The 16,067-nt window shown below is 42.1% G+C and overlaps 1 protein-coding gene across 5 annotated transcripts in view; it reads right to left on the reverse strand.

Moving 5' to 3' along the window:
* Positions 1 to 16,067, reverse strand: part of Itsn1 (intersectin 1) — a 174,619-nt gene that overhangs the window by 72,368 nt on the left and 86,184 nt on the right. For 4 of the 5 annotated variants that reach the window (XM_027415599.2, XM_035444311.1, XM_035444313.1 and 1 more), the window contains exons 15-16: positions 10,172 to 10,259; positions 9,716 to 9,855 (exon numbers count right to left, since the gene is read on the reverse strand). In XM_027415599.2, coding sequence (XP_027271400.1) covers positions 9,716 to 9,855; positions 10,172 to 10,259 — 228 coding nt within the window. Of the gene's footprint in view, positions 1 to 4,897; positions 5,245 to 9,715; positions 9,856 to 10,171; positions 10,260 to 16,067 lie in introns of those variants that run through there. The other variant, XM_027415607.2, reaches the window with a different exon arrangement.

Raw genomic sequence — 16,067 nt, forward strand, 5'->3', positions numbered from 1 at the left:
TTAAGGCAGTGTCATCTCTCACGGAAGCCGGCTGAGCAACCATCTCACTGAACTTGGGTCCTCAGGCTTCTGTGTCTTCATGCTTATGTGGTAAGCACTTCACTGACTGAGTTATCTTTTCACTCCCTAGTTATGCGCTCTAAAAATAAAAGTTCTTGCCGGCTATGGTGGCGCACGTCTTCAATCCCAGCACTCAGGAGGCAGAGGCAGGTGGATCTCTTGTGAGTTCTAAGCCAGCCTGGTCTACAAGAGTGAGTTCCAGGACAGCCAGAGACACACAGAGAAACCCTGTCTCAAAAAACCAAACAACAAATTCTTATTTCATTGAACCTTACGAGGATAACATTCAAAATATTTAACAACAGGTACTGTGAAAGCAGGATGAACACTGGCTATGACGTCCCAATGTATCTGACAGACAATGTGCACAAATTAAGACATTTCATTTTCCCAAAGAATTACACTTCCTTTCTCTATTGAACTCAAGGAATCAGGTTGAGGTTGGAAGCAGTTAATGAGCGAACCAGTTCAGAAAGATGGAAGCAGACATGTGTTAGCAAGTGACACACAATGAAAAAGCAACAAGAAGTTATGTAAAGAACCAACAGTAAAGCAATCAGACTAATGAAACGGCTTGGAAAGTATGAAAAGCAATCAGACTAATGAAACCAAGTTCAACGAGTCAACCACACTATAAATTCAGACTCAACAACAGCATCACTGTTCAGGCTAAACTTAAGAACTATCAAAAAGAGGTTGCAGCCTCCAGAACCTCCAAGAAAATGGAGCTTGTAGGTGCCATAAAATAATAGTCAACAAGGCAGGTTAACAGAAGGCTGGTTCGGCTCATGATCCAGACAGGAAAACGGCAGAGAGTTTCTGCAATGTATTTCATGCAAGTCAAACACTGCTGAGGTGAGCACTGGACATGAAGGAAACCTAGGTGAGCTGAGCAGGCGTGGCTTGACAGTCTCATCACTTTCCCCTTTGGCTTTGGAAGTTTCAGATGGCAAGGAACACTAAAAGTAGAGATTCCTAATTCTAAGGCAGCGGCTCTCAACCATCCTAACTAACCCTGCCACCCTTTAATGAGGGTCCTCGTGCTGTGGTGACCTCCAAACATAACATCTTTTTCGTTGCTACTTCATAAGTACACTTTTGCTATTGTCAGGAACTGTAATGTAATGCAATGAACTGTAATGCAGGATGGTCTTAGGTGACCTCTGTGCAGGGGTCATTCAACCTCAGGGTCGAGTCCCACAGGTTAGAACCACTGTTGTAATACGATGACTTTTGTACGTAACCAGAATATGCACTAAGTAGTAGCAAATGGCTTTACTGTTGTAATACGATGACTTTTGTACGTAACCAGAATATGCATTAAGTAGTAGCAAATGGCTTTACTGTTGTAATACGATGACTTTTGTACATAACCAGAATATGCACTAAGTAGTAGCAAATGGCTTTACTGTTGTAATACGATGACTTTTGTACATAACCAGAATATGCACTAAGTAGTAGCAAATGGCTTCCCTTTGTCACCATGATGAAGCTGGTGTGGAACACCAGATACTTTAACACAGGGCAGGAGTCTGCGTTTTCTCACTCTCAACACCGCTAAGGAGACTGGAGTCCATGCAGTTATTTCAAAGTACCCTTTTCATTCTTTCAGGGGGGAATTAAGGCAGCAAATATGGAGTTGAGTTGCTAATTTATCAGTTTTTCCTGGAGCGACCCTTAAAATGTCTTATAAAATGCATGTGCCCCTTACCACATTTCTCTATTTCAAAGCCGAAAAAAGAAATTACAGGGCATCAATGGGCAGTATCTTACTTGTAGCTTTTTTTTTTTTTTTTCAAATTAACTTCTTTCTAAAACTAGTCACTACAATTGCGATTCAAGGGTCTGAAATGTTTTTCAGTAGATACAAAGGCAGTATTATCTTCTAATATGGTATATTCCCCACCCTTGTGGTGTTGAGGATTGAACCCATGGCATTGTGCATGCTATACAAAGCATCCTACCATATGGCTGTATTTCCAGGTTTGGAGGGGGGGCTGGGTAGGACTAGGGGTGGGTGGAGGTAGGGTCTTGTATGGCCTCAAATTCACTATGTACTTGGGGATGATCTTGAACTCCCAAATGGTGGGAGCATGTCACTCCACCTGGTTCCTAGCCCACTTAGAAATCATTAGACAGGAATTCCAGAACCACTAGCTAAGAGTTTACTACAGCCAGGCCTTGGTGGTGCATACCTTTAATCCCAGCACTCAGGAGGCAGAGACAGGTGGATCTCTGTGAGTTCAAGACCAGCCTGGTCTACAAGAGCTAGTTCCAGGACAGCCTCCAAAGCCACAGAGAAACCCTGTCTCAAAAAACCTAAATAGTTTACTACAAATAATTGTATGACAGTCATAGAATTATAAAACATATAGGATATAAATAAAAATCATGAGATTAAAAAAAATTACTACAGGATAAATGACTGGATGGGCTAGCTCTGAACCCCTGGGCCTGTACTGGCCAGGCTAGCTCTGAACTCCTGGGCTAAGGTGCCTCTAGCCTCAAAGTGATGACCATCTGAGAAAACAGGCATATGCCAACACTTAACAGCTGAAACGGTTTGTTGGTTATTGTTGTTTGTTTTTGAGACAGGGTCTATGTAGCCCTACCTGGCACCCAACTCAGAGATTCCTCTGCCTCTGCCTCCTCCATGCTGATTAAAGGCATGTGACAGCATGCTTGGCTAAAATGGTATTTTATTACCAGTTACATGAGCAGAATTCTAAAGATAAAGGGCTCTGCACCTCCACGGAAAAGCCTCGGCCCTGTGAAGGCTGCCAAACCTCATGCACATTTGGTATGCACGGGCACTCTTCAGGCAGACAAGGCTCAACACATTTATCAGATTCTCTGATCAAACACAGTTTATAAACCATAATTTAAAAATTGGCAAAGGTCTACCATGTATTAAAGATAAAATACAAATCAACTTGCTTTTACTTTTCTTTCCTAGGCCCAAATGTGAAAACTCACTTCTTTTCTCTGAAAAATTAAGATTTTTGAGTCATAAAACATCTTTGGACATCCTATGGCATGCAGCCAAAGTAATTCAAAAGCAGAATGTTTGACAAATTGAATACCCACGAAGACTCAGCGATGTTTCCATTGACAGATATGGCTCAATTTCAAGTTCACAGAAGGCTGTTCCATGGCTGTGCCAAGGGGTACACACAGTGTCACTGGCCACCATGATAGCTTCTCCTTTACTAGGTCTTACTGTTACTTAAATAATGTGTGCAGGGTTCTTCTCCATAAAGATGACTTTGCACAAATGCCCATATTGGAAAAAAGTGAACTAGCAACAGAGGCTGAGAGACCAGTACCCAAGAAAATACTAATCTAGATAACTAACTTTTTAGAATTATTTTACTTTTTATTTGTCCTTAAGCTGGCAAAAACATACTTTTGACTACTAACTGGATATTCCTGGACTTGACGCCACAAAACTAAAAAGTACTATTAAGTTAACCTCATAGGAGACTAATCTGGGCAAGACGAGAAATTCCAGGAACTAGCTTTATCTGCACTTTTAACATCTGTCTGTCTGTCTGTTGTGTATGTTGTATATGGCAGTCAGAGGACAACTTTCGGGAGCTGATTTTCTGAGCCTATCATGTGGTTCCAGGGACTGTCTGTCTGCTGTCTGTGTCTGTCTGTCTGTCTGTCTGTCTGTTGTGTATGTTGTATATGGCAGTCAGAGGACAACTTTCGGGAGCTGATTTTCTGAGCCTATCATGTGGTTCCAGGGACTGAATTCTCTTATTCACTGAGCCACCTTGCATCTTAAAACTCCATACTTTGGAGTTTTAAGATACAATAATATTTCCCAATTAAATGATGAAACAAACAAAAGAGAAAACAAGCTAATGAACCCAGAAGATACAGAAACTTAAATCTGATGGAAAAATCTAAAAAAAAAAAATATTCCAAGACACAGAAATGTACACAGCTAAGGAAACACAGACATTCCATTTAACTCCAAATTATAAAGTTTATTCATGTGGTGTATTTATGAAGAGCATAAAGAAAGAATTTTTAATTTGTTATCTAAATTCTAAGAAGATTTATATTAATGTTTAAAAACATGTTCAAGCTGGACGGTGGTGGCGCACGCCTTTAGTCCCAGCACTCGGGAGGCAGAGGCAGGAGGATCTCTGTGAGTTCGAGACCAGCCTAGTCTACAAGAGCGAGTTCCAGGACAGCCTCCAAAGCTACACAGAGAAACCCTGTCTCAACCCCCACGCCCCCAAAAAAACCATGTTCAAAACACTCCTTCTAAAGTGGAGTCAACCCTCACCAAGAGCAAGTACTACTCCTCACACCAAAAGGACAGTCAGCATGGGAGGCACCTGACCCTATGTTCTCCGCTACAGGAAGCCAGGAGCCTTTCCCCAGGAAGCTTGCAATGCTCTGCTGTTTGCAGACAGAGAAAACTGACTGAAAAATCCGAATTCCCTCCCGCACCAATTGTCAGCTTCACACATGAGGAAATACGTCATTATAGTAGATAAGTGCCACCTACCCTAGCATGTCACCCACTAATGGCATGCTATCTCCATAGCGCTGTGGGGCAAATGAGGATACAGAAAAAACAAAACAAACTCATCAGGAGACTGTCTTTGTCCCTTTATCTGATAACCTTTTCTTAAAACATTTTTACAACCTTACATTAAAAAAGCCCAGTTAGCTTAAAAAAAACCTCAAACCAACCAAATCAGCCTACCACGTAACATGAAATCTAATACATAATTTAGCCTGCTGTCTGTCTCACATCTGTCTATAATCAGTCGGTTCACACCAAGGAATCTATATGAAGTTGTCACAGTCAAAAGCAATCAGTTACAGGGTTTTATTATTTCTAGGCAGAAGAGGCCTTTTCCAAAGGACATGTGCGTAAAAATAAAATTCACGTTGAACAAAGGAAGATGGCAAACTGCGAAGCAGACAGAGGTCTGTCCGTCATGGAGGCACCGCTGCTATGTGGGCTTTCTCCTGCTGTCTCTCCAAGCTCCTCTTTCTGGGTCTTTTCTTTGCATCACTGTTCCCTCCGCATGCATCTGTCCTGACTCCTCATTCTGCTCTGTGGTTCTTTCTCCAGCTCTTTTTCTTTTCTCCCCTCGCTGCTAACACTCTGCCTTTCACTGCCTTCACAATGAATGAGCCTGCCATGAAAGCCAGTGTCTGAAACCAAGAGCATAAAAGCCTTAGTTAAGCAACCAACCTTATTTGCCATGACTGGCACTCTCTTTCCCGTATCCATCCAGTTCTTAGCTGCCATTATGGACAACCCCTGAGGTCCCTGTGCTTAAAGGAAGAAGCCAAGTTTCCTAAGGATATGAGGACCATGATTCCTGGTTCTGGATCTTCCTTCCCTGAACACTCAGATTTCACTAAGAAATAAAATACTGTACATTTTTCTAATAATACATCAGTCTCAACTCTGCCCATACAGGCTGGGAAAATACTCATAGATAGAGCTAACTGCCCTCTTTTACATTTTTATACTGGTAAATCCAATGATCTAACATGTCTAGCATAAAGAGACTACAATACCTTGTCCTGTTCACACCTCCTCACATACAACTTGCTGGGAGGGAAAAGCGAATGTCCCAGGTCATTAATATTAGCAAGATGTCCCAGTATTTCCTGGTAGCACTACCTGGAGGGGAGACTGAAGCCAGAGCTGACTCATTGTTCTGAGCCCGAGAAACACTGCTTGAGTAGGGCATGGAAACATTTGGAAAGAAGTCTACAAGGATGATGTGGCCAGGAGAACTGCAAGCTCCTCCATTGCTACTGACTGGGAGAAGAAATCTTCAGATGTTTAATAAACATTAGAATGTGTCCAGCAGCACACAGCCACAAGACAGGACCAACAAGGACTCAACTTCCAAGTGGGAAACACAAAGCCTCACCTCTTTGAGTATTGGATTCTTCATATTTGGCAGACAGTAAAGTTTTATAAACTATAAGCTATGTTTTATGTGACTATTCAACATTATGGTTAAGATATTGGAATATAACTAGACTTTCAGTGACAAGGAAAACTATTTCAGTAGCTACCAACATTGCCAGAGACAGGGGATGTTCCAGAGAGGCTTCTATGCAGAGTTACCTGACACTTTTCAGAACTATAATTTTGTATCTCAAGCACTGTAAGTTAAAGACCCCCCAATAATTATAGGCGTGTCCCTTTAGACGCCACAGCTTGATTTCCTGTAAAATGAGGTATGACAAGAAAGTTACAGATGAAATAATTTAAAACTGATATGTCAAGGCCATGAATTTGACATGTTTGTTGTCTATAAGACACATTTCATAAGCAAATTTCTGGTAAACAAATTTGGATACCGAAAGAATGAAGATATTAAGTGGCAGTAAGGCAGCTGGGCTGGTGGCATATGTCCTTAATCCCAGAACTCCGGAGGCAGAGGCAGTACATGGTAAGTTCCAGAACAACCATGGACCCAGGGTCACACAGACAGATGCTGCCTCAAAAGAAAAGAGAGAGAGAGAGAGAGAGAGAGAGAGAGAGAGAGAGAGAGAGAGACAAAGAGAGAGACAGAGACACACGGGGGGGGGGGCACCAGCCAGTAACGTACGGCAGCAACTTGACCACATTTCACCCAGACACTGAACTTTAAAGTTCCAGCAAATGTCTTGAGTCTTGAATTTGAGGCTGTCAAATCAGGAATCACCAGTGCAGAAGCCCCTAGGTGTCAGGGGTGCAGCTATCACAGTGCTATCTGTTATCTACACCTCTGGATATATAAACACTATCCCTAGTTAGAGGCACAGGAGGAGCCTTTTGTGAAAGCAAAGAAGGAACCTGTATTTCCCAGGTAGTAGAATAAACTGTAAAGGCCAAGCATCTGAGGACCTGTTTTAAGTATGCTAATTTACCAATGATTCATTTATTGTGCAGTGGGGGGATTGAACCTGTGCCTTTAGGCATGCTAGGCAAATGCTCTATCACTGAGCTATTGCTTTGTAGTCCTAATAATACTCCGGTTCCAAGATAAAACACGGTCTGCTAATCTGCCTACTGCAAGACACTCTTTACTATAAAGACTTGAGAATTTCCACATTGCTTATCAGATAGAGAATAGCTATGTAATTCTTCCTAAAATAAAAATAGAAAGCACCCTCAGAGGAAGAATGATTCTGAAGTAAACATTCTAGAGGAACAAATTAATTATGTGATTATATTATCTGTTTATAAAAAGGGAATTTATAAACATCCTTAGTCTTTACTTCTCTGTCATAAAACTAAATACATTTATACCCGCAAATGTGCGGTCTTACACATAGCGCTAACCCAGGGGCTGATTATCCCTCTTGGGGTCTACAAAATCAAACAAGGTGTGAGCATGCGTGAACAAAAGTGAGTGTCAACCACAGGCAGATCCTCATTTGGAAGTCAACGGTTTCACAGGGATTTAGTGTCCTAGGCAATTAATTCACTTTAAAGCTTTGTTACTAGTCCAGACAGTGACCTGCTTCATCTTTTTGCTTGTGAATGCACAACCTTCATGAACATGAACCCACGGGCATACTCTGGGCAAGGCAGAAATAAATCTTACTCCATTTGTACAGATGCCGCCAGGGAAGCACTGAGTAGCTCAAAGAAACAAGCACTAGGATCAGGCAGAGGAGCCTTCAGGTCTAATCCCTAAAAGAAACAAGTGCTCTAAAGTTGGGGAAAGTGCTTTGTGTATCTTCCAGTGTGGTGCAAATAGAGAACAGCCAGCGGGAGACCACGAGGAAATGCTAACTCAGCGCCTCTGTGGTCTCAAAATTACAAATCTTTTGGTTTTTCAACGTTTCTGTTTTGGTTTCTACAGGTTTTGGAGGAATTGCAGCAACAAACCTCAGACGATATAAAGCTTTCACCTGCCCCTGCAAGTGGGTGTTAAGCTACAAACAACACAGCTATGTTTTGCCTTTGCCATATGAACTTCACAGCTAATAAAAAGCCAAAATAAGAATTAAAAAGGCAGAAAAGAAAGGTTGTAATTTTAAAATAAGCATATTTAGGAAAGAGCTAGTGTGTGGCAAAGCTAAAATTAGCCTTTGAGAACCTCTGATACCACAGGCATTGCCAGTTAAACACTAATTAGTCGAAAGAGCAACTCAACCCTTCTGAAGGTGTTCTCTAGCAAGGGCAACAGCGGTGACCGACAACAATGTCACTTCATCCACAGATCTGAGCAGCAGTCAAAAGTCTTTGCCTAGAGCATCTTTCCTAACCCCTGAAATTTGTCTTAGGTCAACTTCTAAAGATGTAATCAACATTAAACCAAAAAGCTGTGTTCTTTCTGTGTTTGGAAGAAGGTGAATAACACTCAATGGTTTACATTTCCAGGGACTTCTTGAAAACATTTAAAAACTGATTCAGCGTTGAATTCTTTCTGTTTAAAAACAGTGGTGAGTTACACAGGGAGCAAATGTGATCATTTTAATTGTACTTGTGGACAGAGAACTCACAAATGCACCTCCAATACTGACATGGCACACATACTTTCATGTGCTCAACTACAGAACACAGGCATTGCGCACGCGTGCACGCGCACGCGCACACACACACACACACACACACACACACACACACACACACACACACACACACAAGCTAAACATGAAAGTAATGTGAAGAAAAACACTAAGTTGGCTAAACAGTACTCCCTGAGGGTGAGCACTTTCCTGGAATTGTACAATTGAAAAAGTTCATTACCCAACACTGAAAGAACTGCACAAATATTTTAACTCGGGTGTCTAGACAATCTGGCATGAACTCTCAATCCTGAGGGTAACAACAACAACAAAAAATCTCAAATACGCTTCCTAATCTAAAATTTTCTCTTAGTAGTAAATGATTTTTTTCTTAGCATCAGAAGCTAAATGGCCCATACACAGTAAAGTATAAAGAATTATAAAGTAGAAAACTAAAGCATGTTATTTTTTTGGGGGGGATGTAACATTCAGTTTCTGATAAGAACATAAAATCTATCTAAATCTAAATTAATATATAATAATTATTATAAGAAATGGGTTTTTCCAACCTGGTTTTATTTTGAGTTAACTTTTTATTTTATCTTTTGGCTTTTTTTTCGAGGAAGGATCTCATTGTATAGCCCTGGCTGTCTTGAAACTCACACTGTAGACCAGACTGGCTTTGAACACACAGAGATCCCCCTGCCTCAGCTTTTGAGTTCTGGGATTAAAGGTATGAGTTACCACACCCAACTTGAGTCTATATTATTAAGCCAATAAAATACCACACAAGAATTTTTTTTGTTACTGTGCAATGTGACAAAGTCACCTACAGCCACATTTGAGACAACAGCAATGATCCCACTAAACAATAAAGGAATGGCAGAAAAAATCTCAGTTTTAAACAAAAGCATCTGAACACTCGAAAAAGAGCACGTTGGGGGCCTTACTTTTGTGCATATTTTTGGCTGTCAACAGGTTGGTGTGGAGCAGGGCCAGTCACACGGCCCTACACTGACTACAGAATCAGAGGAGGTAAGTACAGGTGAGGGGGCGATGGCTTGGACTGTAGGGAAGGCCTGCTCACGACTAGTCTTTCTGCCTAGGGTTCAGTGTCGCCTCATTGTCATGGGGTGGGGCACACACACAAAGCAGTCACCTTCAGCTGGTTGTTGAAGACATCAATCTCCTGTAGCTTTGACCTGGTCTCTCTCTCCACCTCGTCCAGCTGATCTCGAAGCTGCTGCCGGGCCAGCTCTTTGGCTTCCAAGGCTCTTTTGAGAGTAAGAAGTGAATCTCCTATTTCAGAAGAGATATACAAGACAAACTTTAGCTAGCAGCAAGGAACATGCTCAGCCTTCATGCTCACAGAAGGGGAGAAGGGTGGGAGGGATGAGCACTACTCAGTGAAGAGACAAATATGTGGCATGCACAGAGCCTGGGGACTAATTAATCAATACCAGCATCAAGGAAAAGGTCGTTAACGATGAAAAGAGAACACCTTGTAGTACTCAGGAAGCTAAGGCAGGTGGAGCTCTGACTTTGAGACCACTTTAGTCTACACAGTGAAACCCTGTCTCAAAAAAACAAATGTATAAACAAGCAAGACACCTACTATGCAAACTGTTCTGTTGAACTTGTTTTAATTGGTCATTGAGTATCTGTTTTTCAGGAATAAGTCTTCCAAGCATTTGCTGAGATTCCTAGGAGAGAGGGGGGGAAACAGCAATGAGTGACTGAACCCCAGAAAGTCAGCACCAGTGTCCTTCCTCAACCCCAGACACCCCCAATCCCACGCCATATCTTTTTTGCATTTAATTGCCATTCTCACCAAGTAGTGGCCAAATGTGGTTCCCCAGGAGGAAGTAAAGACAGTTACAGCTCCCATGGTTCTGCTTACATGGTTGCTGACATACTGGGTTATTTATAAGCTTTAGAAAATGCAGTTCAGGTAGGTCTGAGAGAAACCCAAGATCTCTTAACTGCAGAGCTCAGGCACAATGCTGTTAACATTTAGTTACCCAACATTCTGTGGGGGGTATTGTTCTCACTAGCACTGCCCTGAGGCTTATTGCATACCTCAAGTTGGCCACAGAACTCAGAAAGGCATTTGTCAGAAGTAGAAATTCTAGATGTCACCCATGTTTTTCCATCACACAGGAATTTTAAACATAAAAGAGTTCTGAACCAACCTCTTTTTTCTTTTTTTAAACTGGCACACGAAAAAAGCTAAAACCACACTGCATAAGGAAGGCTATTTGGAGTTTTGATGGGTAAAGTGCCAAGCATAGTATTTGTTTAAGTTCATTTGAAATGATCTTGTAGTAAGCTGGAAGCCTTGTTGATTTACTTGACAATTTATTTTTACCTTAGGGAGAAAAATGACTCTTGTTGTGAGAAAAAAAATGCCTTATTTAGGAATTTCCTGCAGAGGATGAGAACCAAGCTCTTTGAACCCACCTGTAGACACACACCAACATCTGCAGAGTGAACTGTGTGCTTGGTCTGCATGGTAGGAGGTTAACTCAATAAAGGCGATTTAGGAAGCTCTTAGGCTATCAGTAAACCACGGCAAGACTCTCACAATACAAAATACATAGCAGATCTTTGTCCCAGAAAGCAAAGCCCACACAGTTGTTCCTTTACTTATTCTCCCTTAGGCAAGGCCTCTTACCACCCTCCAAAGTTCATTTCTTGAACCAAAGTGAAGAAGCATCAAGAGGAACCCTGCTCCAACCACTGAGATTGTCTCACTCACGCAAACAATATTTTAAAATGCATAATCTGGGCTGGACATGGCTCAGGGGTTAAGATGGCCTAGTGCTGTTTTTGCAGACCACCCAAGTTTGATCCTCAGCTGTCTCTGTTTCTATTGCCATGAAGAGACACCATGACCACAACAACTCTTATAAAGAAAACATCTGACTGGGTAGTGGCTTACAGCTCGGAAGTTTAGTCCATTATCATCACGGCGGGCAGGAGCTGGGAGTCCTACATCTTGATCCTCAGGCAGCCCAAGGAGACTGAGTGCCACACTGGGCACAGCTTGAGCATGTGAGACCTCAAAGCCCGCCTCCACAGTGACACACATCCTCTAACTAGGCCACACATCCTTGTAGTGCCGCTCCCTATGGGCCAAGCACTCACACACATGAGCCTATGGGTCATTCCTTCAGAAACCCCACAGCAGCACTCAGCTCCTAACTGCCTGCCTGGAACTCCAGCTCTTGGGGATCTGCACTTCTGGCCTCCACGGGCACTGCATTCACAGGCCCAGACCCACACAGACACTCAGACATTCACTGCTCTTTTCAGTCAATCTTTTTAAAAATGTCTGCACATCAGTATGAAGACATCAGGGCTGACTGCAGAGCAAGAGTGCCAGTGCCTGCCAGGAGCAAGACAGCTGCTCTCCCAGCCTTGCGTGTCCTTCCTCCTCAATGCCATCAGGGTTCAACATGTTCATTTACCGACAAGTCAACACTTCCGTGTTTGATAATAAATGTGTTCAGCCCATAAAACATTCAGTCAAGGTACTGGCATACTGAGCACATGGCTTTTGCCCTAAGTATTTTTGGGTAATATTTAATGATTTCTCAGTAAGACTTAATAAAAGAAGCTGCAAGGGCAGGGTGTGGTGGTGAACACCTTTAATCCCAGCGGTAGGCAGAGGCAAGTGGTCTCTGTGAGCTCCTGGATGGACAGCCAGGGCTACAGAGTGAGACACCCACCTAAAAACAAGCAAGCAAGCAAGCAAGCAAGCAAGCAAGCAAACAAACAAACAAACAAACAAACAAATAAAGTTGCAATAATATTTCAAAAAAAAAAAAGTGACTGTTAAGAAAATATTTGAGTACTGTTTCTGGCCATGAACTTCTCACACTGGTTACTTTACAAGATCGTGGCCCCGCATCTCAAACTGGTGACTACTGTCAAGTACACAAAACAACAACTGGTAGGCAGGGAAACACACACAAGCACACTGTGAGGGAGCCTGCCCCTCCTAGTGACAGCAGCAGTCACAAGGGCCAAGGGTTTGCCTAGAGTGTACCAGTAACGCCCTGCGTTGGAGCCCCATGGGGCACGCTACCAAACTGAAACACAGCATTTGTACTTTTCAGGTCTACTTGGGATATTCACTAAGATTATATACTTGGTCTAAAGTCTCAATATAGTTAAAAGGACAAAATTTGCACAAAATATTCTTTCAGATCACAACATAAGGAAACAACAAATAAGGTAAGTACTTACAAACCAAACAGCATACATTCACCCAACCCATCAAAGAAATGACAAAATAAATAAATGAAGATATAGTATCAAAAACCCCATGGGATATAGCTATGGCTGTGGCAAGGGAATTTGTAATTCAAAATACTTATATCAGAAATAAATTAAGGACTAAATTATCTAAGCTTCCTGCTAATAAATCTAGAAAAAAAAATAATTTAAACCCCAAATAAGTAAATGGAAAGGACACAATAAAGAGCTTAAGTTGATAGGGTATGACAAAAAAACGTCAGAGAAAAACCAACATAGAAAAGAGCTTGTATGAAAAATATCAGTAAAGCTGGGTGGTGGCGCACACCTTAGAATCCAGCACTCAGGAGGCTGAAGCAGGGGATTCCCGAGTTCCAGGCCAGCCTGGTCTACAGAGAGAGTTCCAGAACAGCCAGGGCTACACAGGGAAACCCTGTTTCAAAAAAGAACAAGAAAAAAAAAAAAAAAAAAAAGCAATAAAACCAATAAGCTTCCCGCTAAGTTGATCAAGAAAGTCACAGGAAGGGGGGGGGGATACTGAAGAGGGAGGTAGGATGAAGAAGCCCGTCATTGGGAGATGGTGAGACACAGTGCCTGCCATCAGGGAAGGAGGACCGACTCTGAAAACACTTCTATGAATATCTATTTGATCATTTAGATAATAGAACAAATTAATTAAAGGACACATTATCAAGAAAGAAGGCTCAAGAAGAAACAGAAAATTTCAATAGCTTTGTTATCAACTAAATACAATTTTCTTTCTTTTTGTTGTTGTTATTGTTTTGTTTTCCTGAGACAGGGTTTCTCTGTGTAGCCCTGGCTGTCCTGGAACTCACTCTGTAGACCAGGCTGGCCTTGAACACACAGAGATCCACCCTCTTCTTCCTCCCCAGTGCTGGGTAGGACTAAAGGTGTGTGCCACCACCGCCTTGTACACTAAAAACTAAAAGACACTGCTGAAATATGTAATGACACGGACTGAGGCTATGTGCTTTGATAATGTTAAGATGACAAATCTTTTCAGATTAACCTATGAATGCAATGAAATTCCAACAAAATTCTAAGATTAAAAAAAATAAACAAAACAAAAGGAGCTATTCCTACATTTTTTTTTTTTTAGAAATGTAAAGAACTAAAAATAGACATAAGAAAAGAGGAAAAGAAGGGAATAGGGGAGAACAATAGCAAATCCACACTACTTATATTTATCATAATTACCCACAGACTGGGAAAAAGGACAAACAGTGAGGAAAACAACACAGAATACCCTCTACAAGAATATTCAATTAACTCTGAATAGCTACCAAGGAACTTCAGTGGGAGAGTTCAATAAATGAGGCTGAGTATCTATCTATATTATATGGAAATAGATCAATCCTAACCTTTATCTTAACCTGCATGTAATAATAAACTTGAAATGGATTTGGCCCCAACCACAAGAAAGTCCTCAAAGAAAGCACCGAGGATGGACTTATCTCACGGGGAGTCAATGATTTCTTAGAACCAGAGGAAAATTTAGCAAACTGAACCTTATCAAATGTAAAACATCTGCCCTTTAGAAAAACAACACAAAAATGATGAGCAAGTGGGGCGTGTAGGCTTATGCCTGTGAAGGAGAGAGAGCAGCAACTCAAGTGATTGCCAGAGGCATGAAGCTGGCCTAGGCCACAAAGAGTTTCAGACCAGCCAGGGATGCGTGGCAAGATCCTGTCTCGAAAACCAAACAAACAAAACGCAATAAACAAAAAAAGTGAATGAAAGCTGGGGGCAGAATGGTTGAAAATATCATATACCCACAAAACAACTTATCTGACAAATTGCTTGCTGGTTAAAAATAATGCAAGGAGCTCACTGTTCTTCAATTCAATAAAAATGGACAAAAAGATCTGTTTAAATGCTTCAACAAAACACACAAAGACACATGCCAATAAACATCCCAAGTGGCACACAACAGCATTAGAATGCAGAGAGAGAGATGCAAACTAAAGCCACAGTGCTGTGTCCCCAGCAGAAATGATGAAGTGACACACCACTCACCTCCGTGCTGGTCAGAAACAAAGTGTGCAGGCACCACCGACAGCTGCTAAAGGAACTCATGACGAAAAACAGTGCACACTGAGAACTCTGCCCAAGAGCAAAACATACTTCTACACGAGCATGGTGGCTTGGTGGGTAGACTTGCCAAGCCCGAACCCACATGTTAGAAGAAGTTACACCCATAAGCTGTCTTTCACACCTGCATGCCCCCACCCCCCACATAATGAATAAAAATGTAGAAGGATTTTAAACTCCACAACTGGGTACATGTGCAATGTTACCTAGAGACTGAAAAGGAACCTACTTACTCACTCAATCCCCTAGCCAACATGCTGAGAGAAGAAGCCCGACACAGAAGCATTTCAAAGGACAGACAACCTGCAGATACCATCAGTATTTGCTGATACCCCTATAGTTCAATGAATGATAGGAAGGCAAGTGATAACAACATCACAGCTTTGGACAGGCAGTAAAACGGAGGCAGAAATGCCAGCTGCACCCTACTGTGTCCCCACCGAATCATCCACATGGTCATTTCACTACTGATTATCAAAGTATCCCAGTATCCCACCGATGGACCCTTGTGACCTGACTCTCATCTGCTGCCCGCAGCAGTCCTGGTGCCGTCACTCTGTAACTGGCCTCCTGCAGCATGGGGTGACCTCAGGACAGACACTGCCCTCAGCTTCCAGCTCATCCTCACTCTCAGGTCTTCCCTCAAATATCATCCTCACACAAGCGCCCGGCCAGAAGACCTGAATTAAGCTGAAATTGTTCCTAGTCCCAAGGTTCCTCTTTGCCTTCCCCACTCAGCCAGGTTGAGAGTTCCTGATCTGAAACCTGACACCTGAACTTTGCACTCTGAAATGCTTCAAAGGCTGGCAAGAAGTCTCGAGGGGGGGAATTCAGCACCTGGTCTGATAGCTACAATGCAGATGTACTACGAATCCCACAAAATTATTTTCAGGTTCACACATATAAGGCATGTATTCGACATAAAGTTCATGTCTAGACTGGGCTCCTTTCCCTAAGGTACTCAGTATGTAAATATTAGAAAAGAAAAGAAAACCTGGACTCTTAAACAGCGCTGGTCCTAAGCGTATGGAAGAGAGAAACTCAACCCTTACATACTTTCCTCATGTGTTTAGTGACCCTACCCCTACAGAGAATATCCTCTTGGTTGTTCATGGTTGTTCACTGCCGCAGCCTCTGGG

Source organism: Cricetulus griseus, chromosome 4 (assembly GCF_003668045.3).
Source record: "Cricetulus griseus strain 17A/GY chromosome 4, alternate assembly CriGri-PICRH-1.0, whole genome shotgun sequence".
Taxonomy (NCBI): Eukaryota; Metazoa; Chordata; class Mammalia; order Rodentia; family Cricetidae; genus Cricetulus; species Cricetulus griseus.